Genomic DNA, 22,593 nt, shown 5'->3' with positions numbered 1-22,593 from the left:
CGACAGTACTAACCCCCTACCGGGTAGCTGGCAAAGGGGTTGAAAGTGATTTGAAAATTTTCTGCATGGACTACAAGCTTGCCAGTAAGAATTAAGCTAATTGGTGCAGTGGTCTGGGAACTTTTCAGTATAGTAGCAGATTTTCCAGGTGGTGAGGATTTTTAAAAATAGGTACCATCACTGATTTTGATGAATGCTCAAACAGAAAAGGGTATTGACTATTTCCAAAAGTTTTACAGTGATAAATTTAAACCCTTATTATATTTCACTGCAGCAAATATACCTTGTTTGCCATACAAAAACATCTGTTGTCAATAAAATGTAATCACATACATCAAGTGTCAGACAGTAGGTACTTGCCTTTCATGCTCAGTAGTTTTGATTAGAATACTTTTTTCTCCAATTTTATTTACAGTCAAGTTTGATGGCACATCGGAGTTTACAGAAACTCCATGTTGCGATGCACGATAATTTATAGTCATTAGCAGCTTGAACATTGTTTTCTCAGCTTCAGCTAAAACTTGCAGCTTAAATTCAGCAGTATATTTCCTTGCCAATCTTTTCTCCATAGCAAATAAGGGTATGATGGAAAAATATATTGGTCCTATTCTACGTAACTTACCTAGGGTAATTGTTTACTATCGTACAGTGGTTGATAAATGTAAGCAAAACAGCTGTTATCAGATTCTGTTGTTCATAGTGAAACAGCTGTTTCTCGTTCGGTTGTTTGTGGCTGTACGCTTTTATGCAATGAGTATAACGTTACTAACGATACTTTTATCATTCTCTTTTACTTTTTTAACTTATTTAACTAGAAGGTGAGATAGATAGGGATGGAGGAAAAGAGGTGTTAGTCTATTGTAATTTGGCCTCTCAAAAAAGGAACTCACATGATAAATGAGATACATGATAAAATAATTTTTTAAGGGTGAAAATTTGGGGGCCGCACGATTCGCGAGATCGCACGTTACACAATATTAAGTATATACGGATATATATTATATATATATAATAAAAAAAATGCAAGTTGAATGTATGTTTGTCTTCTATTTTTTTTTTCTTTTTTTATGGTGTCTGTAATCATTCCTTTCTTTATTCAGTCTCTTTCCCTTGAATTTTGAATAAAATCTTTTAAGGGCACCTCATATCATCATCTAGAAAGTCTTGTCTCTTCATCCATGCAATTCAATCTCTCTCTCTCCCTCGCTCTCTCTCCCCAAATTTTCTGGGATTACCGTACATTTAACCCTATACTACAACTTTCTTTCTCTTCCTCCTGCGTTTAGAGATGATTTATTACGACTCAGTCGGTTTTTTAAGGTTTCTTGAATTCATCCTTTGTCAGAGCTTCTCTTCGTCTTCCTTTTACCTATTTTCTGACGTTTATCTGGGGTTACCACAAAACATATCTTGTTTAACATAGCAAAACTACTTCTCTTGTTTGCCAAGTTTTGAGCAAGTGAATGAAATTAAAAGCAACAGTAGTCATACTTTTGTGGTTAATTTTCCACTAACACAGATTTCATAACTTTGAAGAAAAAGTACCAAATCTAGTCAGTCTTCAGAAGTTCTGAAGCACAATGATGTTCAATCTTTTATAACAGTCCTTAGGTTCTTGCTGTTCAACTGAGCTGGCCCCGGTAACTCAAATTTTTGGGCAATATAATTTTCAAATGTTTGTTAAAGTTTGTGTTCTAACTGAAATATAAACCATTGCCTTTTATATAGAGTATGTTCAGCATGCATGCATGAATGTGGTCGTGTACACTGGAAACAAGGGTTGCCTTGGTGGAGATGGGGCTTGAGTGGGGTATGCCATACCCTTACTAATTAGTCACACACTCTTAGCCATCTTAGAGAGCAGACATATTCTCTTCCTTCTCCCAGCGTGAACATTAAATTTGATTCAGCAGCCAGCTTTTTCCCTTCAGATTTTGTTTCTTCATTTGTCTTTATAGGCTTATTATTACTTTTTGTAAATTTTCACACAGGTTTTTTGGAAGAAAAATTATAGCCTAAAAATCTCATATCTGGACTAGGTGGTGATAAGCAGTTAATTTGAATTACTTGTCTAAAGAAGAAACATGAACAATGTTGGTGTATAGGACTTGAATGGCCTTGTGGTTTTCATGTCTCCCACCTTGGTAGACCCAAGGTGTCGGTAAAGAGGCGACAGTAACAACCCCCCTTCTTCCCGCATGGTGGCACTCTGCTCTGCCTGTAAAAAAAAAAGTTTGAAATAACCACCAGTTTTACCTCCCACCTAATTAGCGAGTCATCACATACGAGAGGTATAGCATTTGTGTACCCTTAGGCCTAATTACAAAATGTTTAAAGTAAAAATGTATTTTCATAGGTATACAAACTATAGGCTTTCATATTTAGAGTTAACCTTCCTCATCCCCCCAACTTTGCCATTTCCCTTCAGTTTTTTCAGTCTGATATGGGCCAGGAGAACAATGGATAGCATTAATTGGGTGAGAATGGACATCCCCTTTCCCCTATCTTCACCTGGCTAACACCCTTGTTAAGTTTAAGTCAGTACACTGCCGGGCCAGCGCATGCACAGGAAGATACTCCATACATGAAAGGTTACAGTTTGTATGTTTGGGAAAAATACAAATTTCTTTTAAAAAATCTGGCCTTTTTTTTATAGAGTTAAAGTGTGTATTTGTTCTTCATTTTGTGAGGAATATGCTAATTGATCTTCTCTGTGGGGGAAAGGGGGAAAGCCTGATAAATGGAGGAGTAAGGACAAGAGAGACACTACACACTGGTATCATTGGTGGTGGTGGGGGGAGGGTTTACAGTATACCCAACCAGGGATGCTGTTGGAACCTTCTAGATCTGTCCTTTCACCAGCTTCCTTTCCTTTGCCACCACCTGAGAGATCTGCCTCTGATACTGTGCCAGCTGTGTCTTTAGTTCCCTTAACCTTGCTGTCAGAGAGGGGGATCCTTCTCCCACGTAAGTGGAAGAAATAAGGGTGGACTTCTCATCCTGGTTCTTCCCCTTTAGAGAGGAGCAGGGATAGAAGATCACAGACTCATGGTCTCAGTGCCCCTTGGCAGGGGAGCCTCTCCTGCAATTGCTTACTTAGACAAGAGAACTACTCCCTCCTCATCCCTCATGGGCTTTTGGGCTTGTATCTGGATTAAGTATGCACATTTCACTAGCTCTGTGCATGCTTGATTGGCTGCCTAGGTGTGGGTAACAGGTCAAAACAGCTCAATCCTTGCACCTCTTAGGATTTAAGTGTGGATGGCAGACTTAAATCCTAAGGCTTGAGCAACGGGTTAGACTCTTACACATTTCTCTAAGAGTTCAGAGTTGATCAGTACCATCTTCTCACGTGGTGTGTCTGCATTCTTCAGAACATGTACAACCCAACTGCTCTCAGTTAAGGAAGAGATCTCTAATCACATCCATCTCCTTGTGCTTGTGATTTCTCGCATTTACTTGTGGAGGGTGAGGGAGGTGGTGCATGCTGTCTTTCCTCTCCTATCATCTTCTTTGGTGGCAGGTGGGTCAAAGTCCAAACTCCCTTAAGACATCAGCTTAACAGGCATCTTTTGCTCAGTAAGAGAGTGGAAGTGAGTTAAGGACCGTAAGTCTACACAACTCCCTGTGCCTGAAAAGGGTGCAGCTCATAGGTCAGGGGAGCCAGTGGGTACTGAGGGTCCCTCTCATCCAGAACTCCTGCAGGTTAAGCTAGAGCAACACTTCTGAAAACAACCTGATCTGTGGGCCAGGTAGTTCCCTCGTCTAGGTTGGGCAAATTCCTTTCCCTGTCGCTTTCACATCGAGGGTGAATTACGCGCTGGAGAATGCGAGGTTACTCCTCTTCAGCTGGACTTGTCAGTTTTCCAATTGATGATTGACTAATATTTAGAAAGACTGCCCGGAGCGATTTTTGTTCTCTGCTCAGGAGTTGAATGCTTTGGAGTCTGTTGCCACAGCTTTCTCCAAACTGTCTCAAGCCTTGATGTATGGTTAAATATGTGGACAGATTTTGCTGCCATACATGTCTCGTCTTGTGACGAGAACATGATTAGGCTATCAGGAGGTCATTGGTTTCTGGATAAGCCCATATTCTAGCAAACCAATGTACCAACCATTGGGCTAACTTTGTCCTTCAAAGGAGAGAAAAGATTGTATCTCTCTTTTCGAGGCAAGTTTCTGCGTAGGTTCTTAAGATACAGTTTGGTGCTGGGTCCACTGCTACTTTTCCTGAGAGTACAGTTGATGTAGTAGTTAAGCTTAGGGGAAAGGACTCTCAATACTCTTATCATCAACCATGCAGTAGCCTTCAAATACGCCTTGGTGAAAAAGACAATTAAAGTAAAGACTTTGTCATCTAGGGCTTTAAAGACAGTTGCTTTTCAGACCCAGATAACCTGCTCTACCTCTGGCCAACCTTTTTGCTAGAACATTAAGGAGGTTTCAAGAGTCAAGTCATCTCTTGATTACATGCACAACTGGGTGCATGGCATTTATGGGCGGAATTCACCTCCAGTCAGTTGCATGGGCTACCCTTCCTCCCAAGGGGTAAGTTTCCATATGAAAGGGGATTGTTCGTATCTCCTAAGGAACAAATAAAATTTTTTTAAAGCTTTTTGTATTTTTCCTAGCTTAGGGTAAAAGTGACCATGGAGCTTTGATAGAGTGAAGGCATTCTTCCACTCATCCCCATCTCCACCATGGCATACTCTTGTTTCCAAGTTAATGTATTTGTGGATGTGCACTGCAGATGCTCCAGGCAAAAGGCTTTGGTTTGTACAAGTAGGAAAAATGCAAATTTACTTAAAAATTGGTTGGTTTTATTCAAGTTTAAAGATACTCACTTAACCTAACTTAACAAGGTATTCTACTCATGATTAACTAGCTGCATAAGCATTCAGTTTTTATGGTATTTTATGCTATTTTATTTTTCAGGGAGTACCTGGGAAAGCAGTTAGAGAAGACTACACAAGAGAGCACACCTCGTTCAACCTAGAAAGCCTGCCAGTTTGTGATTTTGGTGTTATTATAATTCACTGATATTTGTTTACATAATTTGTTACATGAAACATTCCAAAACCTGTGTGAAAGTGAGTTCTTGGTGAATATTTTTCTTGTAACTCTACATTATTTGTTTACAGAACTTACGTTGTGAATGATACAAAAGCTAATGTTTATTGGCTCTAATGGTTGTGTGCCAATGAAATGTTGTAGTGTAAGACATTGCTGAAAATTTAGTAAGTTATTCCAACATTATCAAGTGTTGCATATATTAGTCTTACGATGTTTACTTTGCATATGTACTTACAACAATAAAATTGCAGTGGGCAATGGGAATATCAGTGTTGTCAAGATTGTCAAGTACTAGTGGCGTTTAGATTTAGATAGTTTTTGGAAGGTCAAAATGATGTTCAGTACTGGTACTTTGTTTTTTGTTATGTATAGTAGTAGGGTCTCTGTTTGGGGATAAAAAGTGTATATTCTTTTTATGGAAGGCTGATTCATTCAGTGCACAAATTGATTTATTGTATAAAGGTGAAATTTAAATATACAATTGTACAGTGATGTGGTATATAATTTTCCAGTCTCGATACTTTAGCTATAATTGAAAGACTTGTTTGTTACTTGTTCTTTCAGTTGATCATCCCACTGAGAGGGGAAAGTTCTTAAATCATTGCCTGCCATTCTTAAGCTTTACAGAGTTGAAGGGGACAGATTCTACCTGATAGGATGGAAGGAGGGCATTCTCTGTATAGTATGATGATTATAAAATTGTAGGTTTACGTTCCTATATAAAAAAGTTGTTTTATGCAGTTGCTATTCAAATCACAAGAAATTTGGTCTATTTATAAAGGTGTATGGTAGCATCTCCTGTCCTCTTGACTACCTGGCTTAAGCTCATCCCAGTTAGTATTAGCCTTCTAATTTTTACTCTTAGTGAGAAAGCTCCACAGAATAAACAATACTTCTCTGCAGCACTGTCTTCCCAAACTTCAATGCACCTGAGTTTACTGATATCCAAGTGCTGCTGGCCTGTTGCAGGAGGCTGCATCCTAAGCCTCCAAATGTTCCTCCAAAGAATGGAATAATTAATTATCTCTTCCACAGAATGGACTAATTATTTCTCCTTAGATGCTGACCATGCAAGTGGGATTTGAGTTTTGGATATGAGGTAGAAGAAAGACTGTGTCAGATCAATGTAAAAGGAAATGCTTCTAGGGCCTGGTTGGCTAATTCAGCTACTCTCACTTTCATTTTGTGAATGAGCATTCCCGCTTGCAGTCTACCCTTGCGTTTCATCTTAACTGGATTTTTCAACTAGAAATTTTGATGTGTAAAACTCGGTCCCACTTAGATTTGACAATTCCAGTTCTAAGTTGTATATCAAGGTTAAACCTTCAAAATCAAAGAACACATTAGCCATTACTTTGCAGATAGATGCCACTTGCTTGGTTTTTTGTTTTATAAGTTAGAGAACCATAAGTGTTATATCACTTACTTGGAAGCTTTGATTTAGGTAGAAATTACTGAGCCATGTCTTATCCAAGGTACTAATCTCATAATCTCGCGTAGAAATTGTTTGGAGATCAGCCAGGAAATAAGTTATGTCCTGGAAGCTTCAACTCGTGATCAACTTTTGTTCTGGTGCCTTATTCAGACATACTGCTCATCCTCTAGTGTCAGTCAAACTTGTGCACTGAACCAAACGGATGGTTTTGGTCGAAGATGTCTGCTGGAAAGTCAAGAGCATTAATTTTATCATGCGATGAATGACAACCACTTGTTTATAGTTCATATTTTTGAAGTCCTGACTAGTGGTGATCTTCTGTGCTGTCCCTACCTCACCTGAATTCAGAAGCCCATTTCCTGATGGTAGAGTGGAAAGGAGAGTCCTTACCATGTGCTGTAACCATGTTCATGGCTTTCCTTGCAGGCTCAGGCTCTTCTTTTGCAGATACCTAATCATAGCACAACATTCTTATTACAGTACTCCATTCCGAGATTTTCCTTGAACCGGTTATGTTCAAAGACTTCACCTGCTATATACAAAGTGAGTTCACATTAAAAATCAATGTTTGTATAATATACAATCAGCAAGATAGTTTTAGTTACTACTAATCTTAACAGGTCGAAGGTTAGAACTAAATGACCTTGTAAAAGAATGATCTATTAGGGAGAGCAAGAAACAATTTTACTTTGCTTGAACTACAGTAGCTATGTTGGTTATTCAAATGGTAAAAGGCTTATGTAGGATTGTGGATGGTGATAGACCTAAATGATCAACGGCCTAGCTATGAGTACTAGCCCCATAAAAAAAGAGTCCATACCTAATGTAAGAGCAGTACTAAGTGGACTGACATTTTCAACATCTTGCTTTTAACAACCTGATAACTAGACATAAATTTCTCTAGAAATACTGTATAAAGACATGGATAAAGCCCATGTATACACTGATCTTGCGGGAGAACTCTCGATGTTGTAGTGATTCATGCAACTGCTTCACTCAGCGCAGATGTGGAGAGCTGCGATTTTTATTTAAATTCTTACCTCCAGGTCTTGTTCTATAGATAAGTAATTATTTAAGGGTTTCCACTGGTCATGAGAGAATCTCCTGCCACAAAACGCTTGTAATTCACTTCCTCTTTTGCAGGTGCCAAGGCTACTAAGGAGTTTTCACAATTAACTGCTTTAAAATGACAAATTTTCAAAAGTAATTTGTATTTTTCTTAACATAGAAACCTTTGGTCTTTACATATTGGATTTACTTTCAGTGCATGCTGCAACTGGCCATTAAACTTAAAACAAGGTGATTATTGGTAGTTGGCTACCAACAACAGGAGTGGAAGACCTGCCATCCAGTCGGTATGCATTCACTTTATCTTTTGGAGGCCATTTCTAAAAGCTCAAATGGCTTTGCAGGCAAAATTTTAAACCACATTAAGGTTCCTAGAAAAAGGCTGACACAGCATTTTAGGTGCCTAAATCTCAAAAAACCAAAGACTTCTTAGGTTCCATGGTATTAGCAATGTCTAGCTGAGCATATAAAAAGTAAGAAAACATTGATTTATATTTTCTAATGGCTGGGACCAACAGATTTTAGGGTAACTAAGAAAAAAGTTGAATTGTCTATAACCTCCCTCTCACAAAACATATTTGATCATGTCAACAAGGTTATCAGAAGCATATGGAACTCTTATAAGCTCCAAGGCATGCAGTATTTTAGATCTTTCCCAAGAGGAAGAGTCCTGGGGAGATGTACTGCTAGAGGATGTAGATCCTGAAACCAATCTCTCTTCAGCCACCATGGAACTACAAGGGACACCTGGAGTTCAGGGATTCTCTTAACTTGTTACAATAGAAAGAGGAGAAAAGATGAAAAGATGTAACCGTCCATAAGTGAACAATTCTGCAGGAATGCATGTACTGCTCCAATCTGAGGATCTTGAAGGGGGAAGCAACTGACTGATAACTCTTGTTCTGAGTAACTGTCAAGATGTATATGATCAGAGTTCACCTAAGTTTCCAGAGGGACTAATATACTTGATAATTCAGAGACCATTCTGCCTGAAGAGTCAGATTCCTTCTACTTGGCTGATCTACATTGTTCCTTCCCAAAAGAACCTATGGAAAAACACAATATTCCCAGCTTCTGCCCAAAGCAGCAGGGCCTCTGCTAGATGGAACATTAAGGAACAGATATTAATATCATTACCTGGTTGGCCTCAGGATATTTCCTGGATACAAAAATATATATAAAATGTGTATATAATGTAGAGGTGTGTTGTCTCCTGCTATAAGTTCTTCCAGACTGCTAAGAATTCCTTATTACTGAAGTGAAGAAACTTCTCCAATCCTGATTAAATTCTCAACGTTTCTAGATCAGTCATAAAAGCATCCTAGACCATCAATGTGGCATATAAAAGAACATAAGGTCTGGGTTTGTTACTTCCAATGAAAGACTAACAGAAGCTTCTAGTTGTCTGTCCACCATTCTAGCATTTCAAAAACTTGTATGCACTGTAACCAGGGTGAAAGTCTTAACAAAAAAGGCTGTAAGACCTAAAGCAAAAGGCATTACTTTGCTGAAAGCTTCTATAAGGGCTGAAAATCCTTTTAGAAGGGAGAAGAAATTGTGTAACATTTCTTGGACAGCCCAAAAATTGTGAGTCTATTTTCATCCCCAGATAGACAAAAGACTGCTTCAGGACTAGCAAAAAATGTCCAAAGACTTAGCCAGACATTTAATATAGTACACTTGGATCATGAGATGACGACACCAATTCCCCAAGTTAGCTGTAGCTCTCATAAAACTCAAGAGCACTGTGCTTAGCCCAAAATAGTCTTGATGGGAGCCCTTTCCCTGCAAACACCATCCAAAGGTACTTATGAAACAAAGGGTTTATCAGGACCTGGAAAGAAAATTCTTGCATGACCACAGAAATCATCTGCTTATTCTACTGAAAAAACTGCCAGTGTGTGCTGGTTGATTCCCTAGTAAAGGGTGAAGGCAAATGAACTAAATTCTGATAAGAACCCACAAAAGAGCTTAAAACAAAGATGAAGCAGCCTGAGAGGAAGTTGGAAGTCTTTAAAGGCAAATAAGGGGCAGGCACAAGACTCTTCATGACTGACTTCCAAGACTGCTTCAAGAATTCTTACTTCTCTCGAGCAGAAATACCCTTCCCAATCCCCTTAAAGATTGACAGATTAAGGAGGCATTCAAGAGAAGTTGAAAATTGCAACCAGCTTCTGAGAAAGCAATACCTATCAAGCAAGGTAAGAGCGTAATTGCTCTTTTTTTCTTTAGTATAGCACTTAAAAATGCATGTGATGTCACCTAGAAGCAACCGAGATGGTGTAATAAGGCTAGTAAAAAATGCCAAGGACTCCTCCAAAATTCTACACTTTTCTAGCTCTACATACTCGTTATGCTGGCACCAGGGGTGGATAAACAAGCCACGTGAAAGCTCAGCAAAAGACAAAACCTCAATCACATGGAAAAGAGATTAAGACTAAGGCACAGACCTGGGGTGGGAAGGTAATCAGGGGGTGTTATGTCATTCTGGCTTCTCATCCTGTGCCATCATCAGCGATAGTTTTCTTCTGTTCTAATTAACTGCGCTTCCTCAATTATTTGATACTCTCCTCTCATTAATTCATCTGACCTTCCTACACTCTTCACATCTACAGTTGACATCACACTCATGACCCCTACAACAGGCACAAACTGTGTCTAATTCTACAGAATTCAACCTATTAATACAGAAGTCTTTCTAGTAAAACCTGATGCTTTTATTTCTACTGTCAGTCAACAACATTCTAAGCAAACAACACAAGTCATAATACCATGAAAAACGCCATCAGTCAAACTAGTGAATGCACCAAACATCACACTGAATGGCAGTAAGAAAAATTCTGATGAGAACTAAAACATTCAAGACACACCTGATGGAGAATAGGAGACCTAGACAGTCATCCAGGTCAGCTAGGTGATCCTCTTCTTTATTTTGAATGTCAACCACACCTACCAGCATGAAGATATAGCTATCTGTAACAGCAGATAAGATTCATCCCAAATAATATCAAAATAAACCTCTTATTTATAAAGGTTGCAAATATAAATAGGTATCATCTTTCAATTCTGTTTTATTATCACTGAAAAACCTGTCATCACTTCAATATATTCTACTGAAAAAATATATTATACAGTACAGTGATGTATTTTACTGCCTTGCATAACTATTCTGTTAACCAGTAACAGGAGCAACTTCATCAATCTTCAGAATTAGAACAGATTCATAATTATCAGTACTAATATCTGGTACACATTCAATACTCGTCATGTCATTTATATTGTCAGCATATTCATAAGTCTCCACAGTTTCATAATGATCAGACTCACTAGAACTATCTTCAATGCTGGAAACTTCTAACAAGTCTTGACATATCCGTTGATGAGCCATATGAGCACTCTTACTTGTAAAATGCTTCCCACAATGAAAACATGCATAAACTTTAATACCTTTTGCAGAAAGATTCCTAAGAGAAATATTCCTATTCTTCTGATGGGCTTTTTTATGGTTATAACTTTTTATGGGAATATTACTTTTATAACTTTTTACAGAAACATTACTATTCCTCTGATGGATTTTTTCATGATTATACAGGTAATTTTGTATAGCAAATGTTTTTCCACAGATCTTACATACATATGGCCTTTCAGCTGAATGAAGAGCAATGTGAGTTTTCAAATGAGCCATCTGATTAAATGTTTTGTCACACTGACCACATTTGTATGGCCTTTCTCCTGTATGGATCCTTTTGTGAATGATGAGACCATTGTGTAAACGAAAACTCTTTTCACAGTAATCGCACTTGTATGGTTTTTCACCCGTGTGCAGTCTCATATGAATCTTCATTTGATTCTTATCAACATATTTGTCACAACATTCACACTTGACAGAAAAACACTTTTTCTCTGATATCAATGTTTTTGTTTTTTCATCTAACTTTTCCAAATCTTCCTCCGAATGCTGAACATAATGTGAATACAACCGAGAACTGTAAGCAAACACTTCGCTGCAAATCTGACAGGTAAATTGCTGCTCAGGATGAGCTTGTCTTTCATGCTGTCGGAGAAGCTGCCATCTTGCAAACTTGGCATCACACACTTCACATCCATAAACGTCACTTTTCCCATGCAGCATGCAATGGTGATCCAGCTTTCGTTTTGTACTGAAAGCTCTCCCACAAAGTTCACATCGAAAATTTCTCTTGCCTCTGTGGTGTTTCATATGCATCCTCAGGTGGCCTTTTTGAACAAACCTTTTTCCACATTCAAGGCAATTATACGGTCTTTCCCTGTAGTGCATAAATTGAGGTGAGTGGATTTTCTTGCATGACAACTTTACCACATACTTCACAGAGAACATGAGGTTTATCTAAATGAACTCGAGCATGAATCTTCAAGTGCTTAAACGTCGGGAATTTTTTCTCACATTTCACACAGGTTAAATCCTCTTTGTGTCTTGCTATGTGCAGATCATACATACATTTTGAAGAACACTTCTCACTGCATATTTTACAAAGATGTTCAGGTACAATAACAGGTTTTGATTCAAAACATTCTACTTGAGATCTATCATTACAACTCTCTTCCTTGTTAGTATCTTCAATTTCCGTTTTCCTTGCATCTCTTTTTCTTGATCTAGGCAGTTTATGACCTCGATTTATGTGTCTGTTGTATAACCTCTCACTTGGAAATTCCCTTTCGCAAAATGTACATGTAAAATGTTTCTTTATTTCATGTTTCTGCATATGTAATTTAAAATATTTCTGTGTTGCAAAGTTCTTATCACATAGTACACAAAAATGTGGCTTTGGAACATTGTGGCCAACCAAGTGAGTTTTAAGAGTATTCTTAAGATTGTACTGCTTCCCACAGACATGGCATACGTATGGCTTTCTGTCATTCCTTATATCTTTTTCAACTTTCTCACCTGTGTCTGTAACTAAACAGATCTTTACATCTGCATCAAGCGTTACACAGTTTTCTACCTCATTTTCACATGCCACACTCACAATGCTACTGTTTATACACACATCTTCAGCTGTTTCCTCTCCTTTGTGCTTCAATTCATGAGTTACAAGACAACTTTTCAAGAAAAAGGATTTTCCGCAAAATTTACACTGATTTGATTTTTCTCGACGGTTCATGATTTTTATACAACTGGAGCTAGCAATCAGCCATCAAAAGGAATTAATACTCACACAATAATTAGGCTTCAGTCTTCATCTCAATGGCTTTCCATTTTCTTACACAGTTTTTTCCACAATTTCTGCTGTAAAAGAAGGTTACCATGATATAATATTGTAAACACTTGCATACAGTATTAGTATATTACTACTGCAATGAACAAAAAAACTTGAATAAATACATAAAATCTACCAAACACAACTACAGTACATGGTACACGAAAACCAACCCAGGCCCCATAGATAGCATCTACCAATGAAACCTAGATATAAATGTAATGACTTTATACTTTTGTGCCATTCCATATAATCATCTTAAAAGATTAAACTATTCACAAAGGATACAGTATTTTCTACGATTGCCTGCAAATATATGGTAAATACAGTAGCACCTCAAATGAACAGATACTTTGGAGTCTGGCTTTCTGATAAGTTACAAAGCCCTACAGTAAAGCCTACACTTGAATATTTCCTAGATATCTTAAAGCTAACAGCAATGCCACAGTTCCTAGCCTAAGCTAGCCTATACTTTACACTTACCACTCAACTTTGGATATTTATCTAAAAATGCATCATCTAGCAAAATCACCATAGTAATGTACCTGATTAGTACAGAAGTGTGGTATATTGAAGTGTTACTGTATTTAATAAGGTACTGGACAGTGAGAAGTAGGCTAACTTGAAACTAAAATTTCGTGGAAGATTCTATTTTCCTAGTCTCTTCCATACTGGCGAAACTATAGTTCCCCTATTATACAGCACAACCTTTTATTCTTGAATTCCTCCAATTTCTACTTTAAAATTAACATCTATCATTCCTACTCAACATATACTCAATATTACAAATTTCTGAAGTAATCTGTATTACTAATGCTTTCATAAATGCACAAGAAACTCCATTTATGAAAGCGTAGGTTTGTATTCCTGTCGGAACACCGCGTACTTCTTCAATTACTCCTTGCTGATTTAATGGGGTTTGCTAATTTTCCTGTAATTTGGGTTTCTACCTTCTTAATGATTACTAGATTCTTATGAAAATACTGTTCCAACATCTTTAAACTATCTAGAAATAGCTGATACTAAGACTAAATTCAGCTTCAACCCTCTTCTGATATACAAGCAGAAGTTTCTTGACATAAAATATATTCACTAATGTGGATTCACACACCAACATTACTAGTAGCCATCAAATTTTAAGTCATATCCAATAATTCTAACACAAACTTAAAAACTAAGCTAATCCACCTGATATTCCTAAAAACTGAAGTGCCCATACTTGGAAACAAAAGCAAAGCATGGAGAAATATTCAAGACAAATAAAATTCAAGTATTTAACTAAAGAATAAATACTAAGCTTTTATAAAAGTAAAGTTTTCATACAAACCAATTAATCATGTACAGTACTGCCCAATTTTCATTGACTCAAAAATCCCAGTTACACCAGACTCACATCAGTCTAAACTGAGAAAAGTCTCACTTTAATGCTATGTCCTGCCTATTGGTACTGCCTCCACTTAAACCCTTCTTTTTTATGGAATAGAATATATCAGAATATAAAATTCCGGCCGAAGGCCAAGCGCTGGGACCTATGAGGTCATTCAGCCCTGAAAGGGAAATTGAGAGTAAAAGGTTGGAGAGGTGTAACAGGAGAAAAACCTAGCAGCTGCACTAAGAAACAATTGTTAGAAGAGGGTGGAAAGTAAGATGGAAGAAAGAATATGAATGGTACAGTAAGGAATGAGGGCTGGCTAGGGGCCAAGGGCTGCAAGGGCAGTAAATAATACCTACAGTGCACCTCACGTGAAGTGCACTGATGGCACTATCCCCCCCTACAAGGCTTCCTTAGAAAGTAAGAGAAAATGAGTTTGCATAGAAGTTCAGAAGTTCAAGTATTGTATTTTCGCTTCAACTTCTGAAGTTCCAACTGCACGACATCCTCTGGGAGGCTGTTCCACACTCCAACAGTGTGAGGAATAAAGAGCCTCTGGAACTGAGAAGTTCGACAGCGATGCACATTTACTGCATATTTGTGCTGCTGTTCAGCGAATCTGGTAGCTCTTGGCAGATAATGGGGATCGTGGCTCAATTGTGAATGTGAAAGATCTCTGTTGAAATACTACTTATGAAAAGGTGATAAACAAGAGACCATCCATCAATGGTCCAACTCATAACTGCTACTACAGTACAGTATTAGGAAACAAACAGAAACCTACCACCATAAACCACTCTATCTAAAAGAGATAAATCTCTCCAGAAGCAGATATCCACTCTGGAGAACAGTATTCCAGTAAAGGAAGTATAAATGACCTAAAATAGATTGCACTGATTTTATCACTGTTGTAAATATATGAGGCTTTACGAACAATACCTAACTTTTGTGTGGCATTTACTGAAACTTTCATTAGATGTTTCTCAAAAGTTAAATGCGAGTCAAAAGTTAAACCTAGAACAGTTAAAGCTACAGACTCATTCACTAAAGTTCCATCCACCTGAAGGGGAGGATGGGGGTGGGAAATCTATATCAGATCTGCTAATCAATAGTATTTTCGTTTTACAGGAGTTCAGTCTCATACCCCACCGACTACACCATTCCCTGATCCGGTCCAAGTCCCGACTGAGGCTGAGGGCAGCTTCATTTCTCATAAGTGGAGACTTTACTACATCCACAAGTGCTGCATTATCGGCATACTGAACGAACTTGTTTTCCAGGCCAACAACCATATCACTTGTATACAATTAAAATAAAAGTGGATAAAAAACACTGCCCTGGATCTCCAGACACAATAGGTCTTGGTTCACTAAAGATCCTGTCCACAGCACCTCACTACTGCTTACCTGTAAGGAAATCTTGAAGAATGCAAGGGGCTGCAGCTAGGGGACAAAGGGGTGCTGCAAAGAACCTTAAGTAATGCCTACAGTGCATTGTCAGAGGTGCACTGACAGCACTAATCCCTCCCCTGCAGAACTAGCAAGGTTAGGTGAACACCTAATGTTTTGTTGGGAAGGTATGGGTAGACATTTCTTCTCTGTAATTCATTCTACAACTGATTGCACTTTAGATGAGGTTAAACAGATAACAGGGAGGAAGCAAAGCCATCCATTTGGTAAGACCCATTGTCCCAAGTTGGGTTAGGTTACGAAACAAAGTTAGAATGCATTTCTAAAATCACCCAAGTAGGCTCTCTGGGTAGTTTGCAGATGGAGGGGTCATGACTTAATTGGTGGGGTTCAGCAGCCAGTAAGGGTACAACAACCACCAGTAGGTTAAAAAGGTAGGGGTCTGGTTAGGCTGTATTCCATCCAAAATGCCTACTACAGTCATGGCATTGCCTGGGCCAGGCAACATGACCCCTCCATCTAGCCTAGACAGGCTACTAACATGACCCTTTTCCTTTGTAAATTGGGCTACGCCACATTTTGCTGATTAATACTGATAAGGTAAGGTTATGGGCAAGAAATTATGTAGCCTATTGATGTTATTTCTCATACTAGGATTCTTAACCTACCATATCTACTACAGCCTACTGGGTTATGCCTACATTTTAGAGCATTCCTGGGTAGAACTAAGCAAGAGCTCTGCATCAGGTATTACTGTACTCTGGAAATTTATTTTCCCAATGGTATTTTGGTTGCTTATTAAGAATTTACTGTTATTTTGTCGGTCAACTGTAATTAACCTCAGAAGTTATGCGCTGGCTATACTGAAACGCTATCATGCATATGCAGTGTTATAGGGGAGCTTTTGGAAAAAAAAAAAAAAAAAATAATATTGGGTACGTTAGGTTAATATAGTTCCTTTTAAAATAGGTTTCCTTAGCCAATCCCTTCTTAAACATATGGCTCTCTGCCATTCTACAACAACAACATGGCAGTCAAGTCAATAAAACTTTACTTTAGTTGTGTGGCCTGATTCCCACCATTCGTCAACAGGACAGGTTCCTCATACATAAACAGACATAACCTTTCCTATAATGCCAGGTCCTGACTTATGCAAGATCTTACCTATCTAACCTAACTTAGGTGATGTGCACTGACCTGGCCCGGGGGGGAGGAGACGCCGGAATCAGGCCACGCAACTTTGGCTAAGTAAAGTTTTATCATTCATTTCTTTCTCCCATTTCCAAAACCCCACATTCCCAATGGGTCCCAGCCATGTTGGGTGGATATGAGGTTAATAATAGTTGACCAACAATAAACAACACTACCTCCTTCATCAGCAACACTGAAAGTTCAGGAAAAATCAATTTCCAAGGTAGCCTAATAAGCCGTGCATAACCCTTGCTTTGGAATACCCATTACTGTTTGTGCAATTTACATTTTTTCATCGCCAAAACACAAAAGACATACGACAACCAATAGGCCTTGACTAGTCTAATGGCAAGAAACGCCAAAATATAAAAAGCGGCACAAAACCCAAGCGGTCGGGAAAATAGGATACCCAATAGGCTAGCTTTGGGTCATGTACTTAGCGACTGAGTAGCCTATCAAAGCCTTACATAAGGTTAACATTAAACCATATAGATTCATCCAACTGCCCAAAACATCAAAACACCCACACAACCCAAGTTAGACCTAAGCCTTCACAAAATACCCCATAGAACAGGCCTACTGCAATAAACTTCGACATGTTTGGCACGTGTCCAGAGACATAGAATATCATCCCGAAAAATATTCTGAACTGTTTCTCACCTTGAAATGAGTCTGACTGTCATAATCGGTCAATTTCAGGTCCCATAATAGTTCCTGCTTCATTGATGGGATATCATTTTTCATTCAAATATGGAAGACAGCAACAACAGACTAACAATGACGAAAATGCGAGAATACAGCGAGAGCACTGCGGCTACCCAGTCATGTGACGCTCGCCATCTTGGTTAGTCTGCTGGCTTCACGACTGTAGTAGAAACAAAAATCTATTATGTTAATAGTAATAACTTAAATTACTGTTCATAAAAAGAAATGCCATGATCGTCATTGCCCTTACATCAAAGCTGTCTAAGAAGCTGTTATAAGAGCTAAACTGTTATGAAAACTTAAACACTCCAGTCAATATTAATGGCCATTTATTAAAAAATGTGACAAAGTGAAATGAAAAGTATCAACTAATAAATTTACTGTTGTCTAATTGTGTTTATTATTGACATATATATATATATATATATATATATATATATATGTGATTTAGAATTTCATAAGAATTGCAAAATAGTTAAACCTGGCCAATGAGTGAAAATTAATAGTTTTGGAAAATTTGACCATCATTGTCAAAACCACTGATTATCACCATTTTTATTATCATGTTATACTACCACTTATATTGCCATCATCAGTGTCATATTCAACATCACTGCCGTCATCTGTACTTCATCGTCATTATCATTAGTGTCATCAGAATAATTGCTATTATATTTAACATCTCTGTCATTATTATTATCTTTCCGCCCCTACAGCTTTCATTACCATTATCGTTATTGTAATTTTAGCATCAAAAGTTAACTGCCATTATAAAGATCACCGTCATTACAATTATCAACATTCATCACAGATGTTACCATAACCATTTTATTATCACCATCATTACCATTTCACTTTCACCATCATTGCCATTATCGTTTTCATCATCACTGCCATCGCTATAAAAGCCGTCATCATCATCATCATCACCGTCTTCGTAATTATGTTCATTATCAGTTATTAATCAAAAGGATTATCCACGATGGCGGTGATTGTAATGGGGATAAAAGGACATGTGTGTAAGTTCTTCCCACACTCTACACTGTTTTTAAGCCAAACTTCTTTCGTCTATGACCTCATTCCTCCAGCTGTAATATTTACATAGACACATACATTATATATATATATATATATATATATATATATATAATATATATATATAGTTAATCAGTTTGGCTAATCAGATTGTCTAAAGGAGAAGATAAAATGACTGCTGCCGCATCTCATATTTAAAAGCGCTTAATCGTGGATGGATGCTTCATTGTGCAAAACTTCTGCAATATTAGCTTCTTCATACTCCTAAACAGGAGACTCATCGACAGCGCATCTAATCCATCTATACATTATGCGCTCTTTGCCTCTCGTGTTTTCTAAATATTACGGCTCTTCCCAGTATAGTACCAATTTCGCACCACCTATCCAGCCCTCCCTCGTGACACCTCCGAATTATGCTCTCTTCACAAACCCATCGTCAACCATTCTTTCAACATGACTGAATCATCTCAATTTTGGGCTTATACGAATAGTCTGGAGCCAAACTTCTTCGTAATTCGAGGGTTAACTATATGAATGAATGAATGTATGTATGTACTGTATGTATCAACACATACATAATATATATATAACAGTATAAATATATATATATATATATATATATATATATATATATATGCCTATTATATATAATATGTAATGTGTGTTGCTAATATACTTAGTTCTAAAATTAAATGATCGATTATGGTAACAGGCGAGCAGATGAAAAGACTCAATTACATAACCACGAAGATAGCTATACAATTTCCCCATCGGGGAAAAAAAGACGTTAATTAGTGTAAATAATTTGGCAAACTGCGTAATATACCAAGGTTAATGAGCTGTTTTCTCTCAAGCGATTAGTTAGGGAAGAATATATTGAATGAGGTCAATATCATTCTTAACCTTCTTATTTCATGATTATTTCGTAAAAACTCAAAAGTGGAGTTCTATAGTTTATATTCCTCAGATTATTTGAATCCTCCTCCATAAATTTAAACATTTTAAAATACTTATACAATAAGACCATGATGGGGGAGCGAAAGTTCCAAAGCAGGTCTCCTCCACGAGAATTAAAAATGACTTTTACCCTGATCTAGCATTAACAACAAAGATCGATTTTTTTAAAATACTGTTTCAATTCAATTCTAGAGCGCAGAAACCAGAGGAATTCCATTTCTCTAGTGGTTTAATTGCAACCCTACACTCGGTGTGGAGTTACATAGCTATTGGTCATATCATTCATATAATTTTTTATTCGTGTTCTGCAGATTTTGACCTTGGATAATTTCCAAAATTTCGAGGAAAGAGCCTCGAAATTTTACATTAAGATAGGACCACAACAGGGTAGATGCATGCTCCAAAACACCATTCACGGCACAGTTGCACCTCTACCACCACACACCTACATTTCTGTTTCCGATAACTCCCAGGATGAATTTCTTTTAAATTCAGTTCAATATGCCTCGAGTTGAGTTGTCTTGCACTCCAATCAGGAAATATGTTATATTATGGGGAACAATAATTTTGTCAAGACCCTGAAGGTTGAGTAAGAGGCCACACTAATGTAAATGAGACTGCATTTTTCTAAAATACAAAAAAGGATAAATGCAGTCTCATTTACATTAGTGTGACCTTTTACTCATTATTTCCGATCACAATATACTGATGCACCACAGATGACCCTGAAGGATGTTTTACACGACTAAAATCTGGAAAAAATACGAGTTTAAATACAAGAAACTAGCAACACAATAAGACCATGAAAAAGGAATAAGGTCCCGATGTACTGCATCTGCCCCTAAAGCTAGCCCACCTCCAGAAAAAGTACACTGGTTAAACATAACCCACCGAAATATCTTTTTTTTTTTTTTTTATGCCTCGAGTTGGGTCCCATAGACAGCTAGACAAAATAAACTGTTATGCAGATTTCCATCAGTCTAAATTTGCTTCTTGTGGTATCTAAATGGTTCTGCCAATCGTATCACGACTCCCAGTTAAAGACACTCCAGCTGGCTATATCACAGTTTCTGCTAAAAATCTATACACTTCTTCTTGCGTCCATGCAAGGGCCTAGAAAAATAAGACTTTTGATAATATTAAAAAGTTATAAAATTAGTCTGTCAAATAAAACTCTCTCTCTCTCTCACTGGAAATTTCCAGTTTTTACTTAGGGCAACCACAAACGGAGAGAGATACATAATTTCTTTTATTCATTCTATCGTGGGGTTTTCTAAATTGGCCATTAACGGGAAACCGCTATTGTTCCAGTGCTGTGAGCTTTATATTCCTCGCAAGAACCCACAGTGGAGAGCCTCTCCCTCTCCTCCTCGATAACTTCGGCGGTATCGCTCATCAAAAAGACATCAACCTTCGCAGAGGAGACTTCGGCGCTTGGTCAAGGCCGATCCGGCGTTTTCTCAATCTTACCACGCCCACGTCACAAAGTCATCTCTCTCTCTCTCTCTTCTCTCTCTCTTTCCCTTTCCCCAGACGGGAGACTTATTATTTTCATCGCTGACACAATACTGAGGGTTGCTTTAATCGCATGCTACATTGTTATTCATAAGTCAGCATGGGTCTTCTCCGTCTCACTTGCATGTTTATGTCTTTTTACTCAGTTGCATCGCGAGTTGTTTCGTTGTTTCGTGAGTCTGAATAACGGCATCTAATTCATTACCGAAAATGATACGTCAGCTATATTTCCCTATCTCTGACAGGCGGCTGATCGTCTGAGTTCCCCTTAGTCTCACATATGCTATCGAATGAATTTCCCTTTAGCTAACTTATGCTTCTTCGTTTCAAGTCTCCGTTGTCTTCTGTATTTCAGTTTCAATTTTCTCCTCCTGACACATGTTTCACTGTTAGAAATTGTCTTCACCGTTTAAGTGTTTCAGCATTTGAACTGTTATTTTTCTGGCACATTTATAGTTTGGAATTTTTTTCACAAGTTTGAATTGATCTTCATTTGTTTTTCTATTTTCCTCACCTGCCAACAAACGATTGTTTTATTTAAATCTCTCTTTTTTTTTATCTGACACGCATTCCTCTGATTTTTTCTTATAACTGAGACGCTTCGCTTGACAGTTCAAAGAAAATTATATTCCTCATTTGTTACAACTCCCAACATCTGAATTTTTCAACGGACACAGGTGTCACTTTCAGCATTTCAATTATTTTTAGTTGTGCCAAATCGGTACTTTTTTTTTTATTAATGAAACATCCGTCATCATTTGAAGCTTAAGATTCACCACACATATCTTCTTATGCTGTCAAAACCTTCAACATTTGAATATTTATTTTTTTTATACCCAATATACACTCGATGATTGCCCTTTCCTTTCGTCTCTCGTGATTTGTCGGTTGAATTTCCCTTGCAGTGGTCCTTTCTCGTTCGATGTTTTTACATATATTCGCCAAATGACAAGTTTTCTGGTTAACGTTTCTTTCTCTGACACTATTTTAACAATTCGATATTTTTTTCAGTTGAAACAATGTTGATAGTTTTTTTTAAGTATTTTTGTCCTTATTCTATATAAGTATTAATGTTTGAATTGTTTTCCGGCTGGAAGAGTGGTTTCACTTAATCCAACGTGAATTTGATAGCTTCAATCTTGTTACAACTGACATAACTTCAGTTTGACTTTCCTACGTCTGACCCTTAAAAAGGTTTGAATTCTTCTTTTATTTGATACATATCCCAGTTTCACTTTTCCCTCATTTGAAACGCCTTTCAGCGTTTGAACTTTTATATATCTGCTTCATATTTCAAATTTTGATTTTTCTGTATTAGAGACGTTTCATAGTTTCAATATTTCTTCATCGTACACCTTTCGTCATGTACTGTCATCCTCTGAATTTTCTATGAGACCATTTCCATAATCCAGTTTCTAAGCACGCAAGCTACGAAATATGATTTAATATTCGGCATTTTTCTCCATTTGTCGCATTGTACCGTTCAAATTTTCATACGCCAATAACATCTTTCCTCACTTGTGTTTTCTTTCGTCTAACAGGCGGTTCTTACCTCGCATCCTTCGTCATTAGACACAAGGGTGGTTATCTGATTTC

At 37.6% G+C, this 22,593-nt stretch overlaps 2 protein-coding genes across 8 annotated transcripts in view; one reads left to right on the top strand and one right to left on the bottom strand.

The window, feature by feature from the left end:
* The window catches only part of VhaSFD (V-type proton ATPase subunit VhaSFD), a 36,981-nt gene extending 31,416 nt beyond the window's left edge, over positions 1-5,565 (top strand). For both annotated transcript variants that reach the window (XM_067096720.1, XM_067096721.1), the window contains one exon: positions 4,936-5,565. In XM_067096720.1, coding sequence (XP_066952821.1) covers positions 4,936-4,996 — 61 coding nt within the window. In that variant the 3' untranslated portion in view covers positions 4,997-5,565. The remainder of the gene's footprint in view (positions 1-4,935) is intronic.
* Positions 2,083-22,593, bottom strand: part of LOC136834306 (zinc finger protein 888-like) — a 145,770-nt gene continuing 125,259 nt past the window's right edge. Inside the window, exons 1-4 of one of the 6 annotated variants that reach the window (XR_010851733.1) lie at positions 17,446-17,585; positions 12,772-12,842; positions 10,447-10,549; positions 2,083-2,218 (exon numbers count right to left, since the gene is read on the bottom strand). Coding sequence is in view for 3 of the 6 variants with exons in the window: in XM_067096723.1 (XP_066952824.1) it covers positions 10,749-11,933 (1,185 nt within the window). In the remaining 3 variants the exon portion in view is untranslated. Of the gene's footprint in view, positions 2,219-6,834; positions 6,960-10,446; positions 10,550-10,629; positions 12,843-17,445; positions 17,641-22,593 lie in introns of those variants that run through there. The other 5 variants (XR_010851732.1, XR_010851734.1, XM_067096723.1 and 2 more) reach the window with 5 other exon arrangements.

Source organism: Macrobrachium rosenbergii, chromosome 53, assembly GCF_040412425.1.
Source record: "Macrobrachium rosenbergii isolate ZJJX-2024 chromosome 53, ASM4041242v1, whole genome shotgun sequence".
NCBI classification, from domain to species: domain Eukaryota; kingdom Metazoa; phylum Arthropoda; class Malacostraca; order Decapoda; family Palaemonidae; genus Macrobrachium; species Macrobrachium rosenbergii.
Note: the sequence above shows the minus strand (reverse complement) of the source record. Positions and strands in the feature narration are given on the sequence as shown.